Source organism: Lolium perenne, chromosome 4, assembly GCF_019359855.2.
Source record: "Lolium perenne isolate Kyuss_39 chromosome 4, Kyuss_2.0, whole genome shotgun sequence".
Lineage (NCBI taxonomy): Eukaryota > Viridiplantae > Streptophyta > Magnoliopsida > Poales > Poaceae > Lolium > Lolium perenne.
Genome location: NC_067247.2, coordinates 1,707,622 through 1,713,621, shown reverse-complemented (window position 1 = coordinate 1,713,621; position 6,000 = coordinate 1,707,622). Strand labels below are relative to the sequence as shown.

Sequence of the window (6,000 nt, the reverse complement as noted above, 5' to 3'; positions counted from 1 at the left end):
TCTCCGGGTTTACAGAATAAAGAGCTTCGAATAAAACCTGTACGGGTAAGTACTAGCTAGGTCGCGCATCTCTTTGATTCTAGTTTCAATACCATTATTATCATCCTTGATTATTATTTGATTGAACTTTGTTCTCGTAAAGTGCTTGAGGCAAGAGGACGGGAATAATTTATGCGGGTTCTACGTTTGCGAGTTCATTCGCCAGAATACCCACCATATGACCAAAATTTTGGAACAACTTGATGTACGTAAACAACATTCATAACTTTATTTTATCACCTTGTGTTTCATTCACATACACATATATATATATACTGACCACCGTACCTTCTTGAAATTATTAGATCCAACGGTTGCGGGACGGTCTTCTAGCAACCGAGCGTGTACGGGCAATTCAAGAAGAACTGGCGGGATTCTTACTTGAGCAAGTTATAGCTCCAGACGGAGAACACTATGTGCCCGACATCCAACATTGAATAGAAATTATTTTGAAAGTTGATGTAGACATATATATATGCATGAACGTGTGTCACTTTGATCGATATATGTAATATAATGGTTTCCTATATATATATATATATTTGAATTGTCTGCATTAATATTATACCGTGTTTCGAATGGGGCAGAGTCTCTGCCGCGGCAGCGTTTTAGTGCAATTCCCTGCCGCGGCAGACTGCCGCGGCAGCGTTTTAGTGCAATTCCCTGCCGCGGCAGACTAAAATGCTGCCACGGCACAACCCTTTTGCACCGGTTCGTATTACGAACCGGTGCAAAAGCTCCCCCGCCGAGCGCCCCACAACCGGCCACGTGGTGACCCCTTTAGCACCGGTTCGTAAGTGAACCGGTGCAAAAGGGGGGGGGGGCTTTTGCACCGGATGGTTTGCACCGGTTGGCCAACCGGTGCATATGGCTATTACCAACCGGTGCAAAAGGCCCTGTTTCCACTAGTGTCGACGGCCGTAGACGCGATGAGATTCGGGCATTGAGTAGCTAGTGCCAGCGTATTTGTACATGGTTTCAAGGATATATAGCGTATTTCGGACTGGAAGCAGGACAGCAAGGACGCATGCAGCAGGCATGCACTGAATGCGCACGGCATCCGTAGCTGACTTAGTCGACCGTTGAGCGATTGTACAGGATGCCCGCACTGTATAACGTTCGGATTTTCTGGTAATCAAAGTAGATACAACCCTTTTGGTATGTCTGATCATCGGCCGGTGTTCGTCTGTAGTAGCTCGCAGAAACATTTTGGTATGTCTGATCATCGGCCGCTCATATTTATCATACAAGTAAACCGTGTGCGGTTATTGCCGGTACTATGTGTAGTGTTGGGGGTAGGGTTCAGGTTAAGGGGTAGGTTTAGGTTTGGGGGGTTAAGTTTACTGTTATGGTTACGGGTGTGTTAGGTTTAGGGCTAGGATTAGTCCTAATATCAGGTGTTATGGTGTTCGGTCTCGCACCCTTGCGCCCCTGTAAGCGTCGGAGCCCAACATGTCGCTCTGTCTCCATGAGGTGGCGCCCGTCTCCTACGCTGACGCGTTGGCAGCAAGCGTTGCGACACTTGATCGAGGCTCATCGGTAAAGGCTGTCAGAGCGGGCAAATCGCCTCATCCAAGTTCATGCACCGCCCGCCGCACTGACGCACCGCCCGATCCGCAATGAATTCTTGCGCGGGGGGGCGGGGGGGGGGGGGGGGGGGGGGGGTGGATGGCGTCGGATATCACGGGCGCAGACGGCAAATGCGAGGAACTACAACAAGCAGTGCCTGCCACGCACACGAACCGACGGCCAGTAAGTTAGGTCTATGTTGAATATTTTAAAGGTTTAGATCCGAGTAATTCTTGTATAAATTCCTTCTCAAATTTAGTAAGAATTACTGTTTTACAGCGTCATTCTAGATTTCAAATTATATCGAATTTTCGTATTGAGTTACTTCAGAGAATCAGAACCAATCAAGTAGCGGATGCTTTGCCGGCGACCCCAACACGCAGGTATAGTTACAATATCTGACGCAACAACCAACAAATAAAAGCATATTCACACAAACATCAAGCTGATTCATTTTCACCGTGTTTTGGCCTTTACATTGCAAAAAATAGGGATCACGCAGGTATAGTTGTGCTTACCGCACTGCCGCACACTATCTCGTGCATGCACTTGGAGCCGCGAACATTCTGCCTGCTCTTTCCATATCTAATACCAAAGCCACTCTCCCAGGAATAGAGGTTGTAAAACTCGTAAGCTTCAGGAAGCGAGTCAAATACAGTTCCCATTGTTGGATTGACTATCACTTCCGACTGCCTATTGGCGAAGCCATGCAACGAGGATTCGAGAGCGGGCACCCTGCCGACGGATGGAGGGCGCTCATCCGGAACAGGTGGCCCTCTAGGCCTGCACATCAATAAACACATGCATCAAAAACTCAGTATGTCCTTGAATTTCACACAGCAACCATATCATGTTATCCCTTTGACAAGATCTAGCAATCGGTATCATCTGGCAACAATGACCTTACAAAGATATCCCGTGTCTGCACCAACGATTGCTACTCCCCCGTCTTTTTTTTTTTTGAGAACACAGTACAACGCAGACGCTCACAAACACGCACGTACAAACACCCCTATGAACGCACGCACGCACACCCTACCCCTATGAGCACCTCCGAGAGACTGAGCCGGCATATCTTGAAGTTGACGAAGTCACCACTGGCGCCTCGCTGTTGACGGGCACGTCACCTACCACTGAAAGCATAGCGCCGGTTAAATCCTGGAATAAATCCAGGTAAATGCAAACACCCATGTCAAGTCTAGGACTTGAACCTGGGTGGGCTGGTTCCACCACAAGGGACCTAACCACCAGAGCCAAGCTCTGTTTGCATTGCTACTCCCCCGTCTAAGAATACTGTCCTCTGAATTTAGATGACTGCGATGATTCAGACCAGCCGCCCAAAAACGCTAGTTCAATTACTGAATGTGCACACGGATGTCACGGAACGAACTAACTGGACGAGCCTTCCTCTCTGTCTACATCGAACGATGGCAAAAAAGTATGCATCTTGTGTGTTCCATTTTTTCACTTGATTTTTTGCGAAGCTACAACTACGTTGTCTGATGTGAACAGTAATTACTATCAAGAAATGAATTTGGCCAGAGTACTTTGCCAAAGATGCGTGGCCAGACTACATTGCCAAGGAAGCGTGGTGCGCGAATGGGGTTGTGATTCTAAACTAATTTCCCTGGAAACTATGCAGAGCTACGCAGCGTGGATTTTTAAGCCAAGCAAAATACTACGAAAGTATATAACCGGCTGGCTAATAATTAGTCGAACTGCAGGTGGACTCACCGTCGCTTCCAGCCGAAATTTGTTGACCGATCAGGTGCCCCAGCAACGCCATACGCGCCGCCGACGAGGACCGATTGATCAGGTGCAGCTTCCATGGAGTCGGAGGTGAGCATGGACTGCTCGCCTCCAAATCCGGGTTCTAGGCAGCTGGCGCTGCTTCGGGCACAGCTCGCCAAGCCACCACAGGCCGAGGCCGCCGGCTCGATATGGGCATCTTCAGGCGGCTCACCAGGCACAACGCCTGATTCAGCCAGCACCGGCGCCCTTGCCTGAGAACCCGCATCGTCTGGCGAGAACTGGAAGCAAGGTGCGGCCGGCGTTAAGGTCTGGGCCGCCCCGCATCCGTCGTGAACTAGAAGCGGGCTGGCGGCCGCCACCGAGGGGCTGGTTGACCCCTGGCTCGAATCCAACGTCGTCTCCCTGGCCGCCGGCGGTAGATCTTCCGCACCCGTAGCATTTAGTGGAGGCATCTCACGATCCATCCTACTATCACTAAGGATGCTTCCGGATCTGTTTCTAGCTGCAATTTTCTCGGTGCCCTGTGGTGACCAGGAGCCGTTCGGCGGCGAGCGGCGTTGACTGGTTCCTGGACAGGGCGCTGGAGAATTGGGGTATGGTGGATGGGTGCCTGGTGCGGTCCGGTGGGAGTACTTACTTATTGCTTCCGTGGAAAGGTTAAAAAGTTGGATTTACCAGGGAACACTCATGTCGTCCCGCACTGCACCTCGTCCGTGTAACGGGCCATCCCCTGACGGCGCACGGTACGACCCCACTCCCTGCCACCGTATCGGTCATGTATTCGCTTGTTTCTGCTAATACGCTGGGTTCACACCATTATTGACGCGCGCATCGCGAGCACCAACCATTGGCTGGATATCAAAGCTCACATGCCGCCCGGTCCCATATATGCAGTCTCTCGTATGGAAGGCCTTTTTTCTACTAGTGATTGGACACCTTTGCCCTATCAGCAGTGCTCTGATCAGTGAGCCTTAGGGAGTGAGAAAGAGTGAGAGAGTGGAAATTGGCCTAGAGCAGCCGAAAACCCTCTTTGGAGGCCGAGCTACACATAGCTCGGTATCTCCAACACACGTTTTGTGCCGTGATGTGTGCAGTAGTTGTATTATCATACCGTGTTTGCTGTACCAAGGTTTTCCAAAGTTTGTATAGTGTGTTGTATATTGGGTGGCACAGCTGTAGGTTCAGATGTGCGCCGATGACTTAAAACGAGTGCACACCATCCATCAACACGACCTGTCGTGCATGTGCGACACGCACAATGTAGCAACTCCAAAACCGGAAACCAGCAGCTGTAGGTTCAGATGCATGGCCCCGCGTCTCTTCGGCTGATCTTAACACCAGGCTACACAGGCATGTACCATACAGACCGTTGTACATAGGCCACTTCCGTTAAAAGCCACGCCGGGGTGCCCCTCGATGCCTCTTCTCAGTTCAGTCAAGTCAATCACATGGTCTTTGCTTGGGAGGTGACAAAGCACGGCGCCTCCACAATGTCCTCTCTGCCTGCTTTTTTATCTAGTCAAAATGCCATGGCTCAAGTATCCAAATCATGCCTGCCGCAACAGATCTCCAGCGGTCCGATGCACGTCCATTTGGGTTTGGACGGTCATAATATGCGTCTGCATCCTAACCCAGCAGCCCGACGTATAGTGACCGGGTTGTCCGCTGAGACGCAAACGCGGTTCAAATATGCGCCTCAGATGCGTCTGGACGAATGATGCGCGGACCGCTCGGTTCTCCCAAAGGAGTTTTCAAAATACGTGGCTCATAAGGCGCTTACATAAATGTTCGAGAGCAACAAAAGGTAAAAAATATCTACAAAGAAAAAGGAGTACAAGTTTGTCTACTTGACCTCCGTTTGGGCAGTGCTAGCAGAAGCAGAAGACCTTGGGTCAAGGATAGCAATAAGTTTCCTCGAGTAGACCTTGGCATCTTTTATCAAGGCTTTCCACTTCTCGCTGTTTAAACCTTTGACAGCAGCAACTTTAGCCTAGTCGATTTTCTCGCCACTGGCCGCCACGAGAGCAACTGTGCCTTCGACTCCAATTTTCAAGCTCGCTTGGCGATGCGCCAAAGCTAGATCAGGTTGTCCATGGAAGTATCTGGCGAGTTGGTCAAACTTCGAGGGCAGCACAGCCTTTGGGAAGAAATGCGGGAAGATGCGTTCAAGCGCAGTCCGCGCTAACTTCAAGCAATCGCGCGCTAAGCCATAGTTCAACTCCAGGACGGTGAGAGTATCCAGGAGACGATCTTCATCTAACTCCTGGTTCCTGGTATAATGCTCACCAATTTTTTCTGCTGAGGAAGAGATACATTTTATCAATATAGATATGACAACGGCATGGACATGCAAGTAAAAAGGGTAGAGAAGGGAAAGATAGTATTACTCGAAAATCTGGCGGATTGCGTCTCGAAGCGCGCAATTACATCGGCTTCCCGTTGGGCGATCTCTGTTTCCCTGATGCTCAAGGCATTTTCAGCGGCGTGAAGTCTTTCTCGAAGGTCTTCGACACCAGCAACTTCTTTTTCAGCCTTTTTGCGAGCCTTCTCGCTGGCCTTAAGTTTTTTCTCCAAGTCATTGGCGCGCTCCTCAGCAAGAAGCAACGCCTCTGAAAAGAAAGAAGGGATCAGGATACCAGA

At 50.0% G+C, this 6,000-nt stretch overlaps 1 protein-coding gene across 1 annotated transcript; it reads right to left on the bottom strand.

Moving 5' to 3' along the window:
• Positions 1 to 2,007: 2,007 nt before the first annotated feature.
• Positions 2,008 to 3,989, bottom strand: LOC127349356 (uncharacterized). The gene is made up of 2 exons (XM_051375093.2): positions 3,343 to 3,989; positions 2,008 to 2,391 (listed from the first exon to the last, which is right to left on the bottom strand). Exons 1-2 carry the CDS (start codon positions 3,822 to 3,824, stop codon positions 2,103 to 2,105), a joined length of 771 nt encoding a protein of 256 aa, XP_051231053.1. The 5' UTR covers positions 3,825 to 3,989; the 3' UTR covers positions 2,008 to 2,102.
• Between the last annotated feature and the right edge of the window lie 2,011 nt (positions 3,990 to 6,000).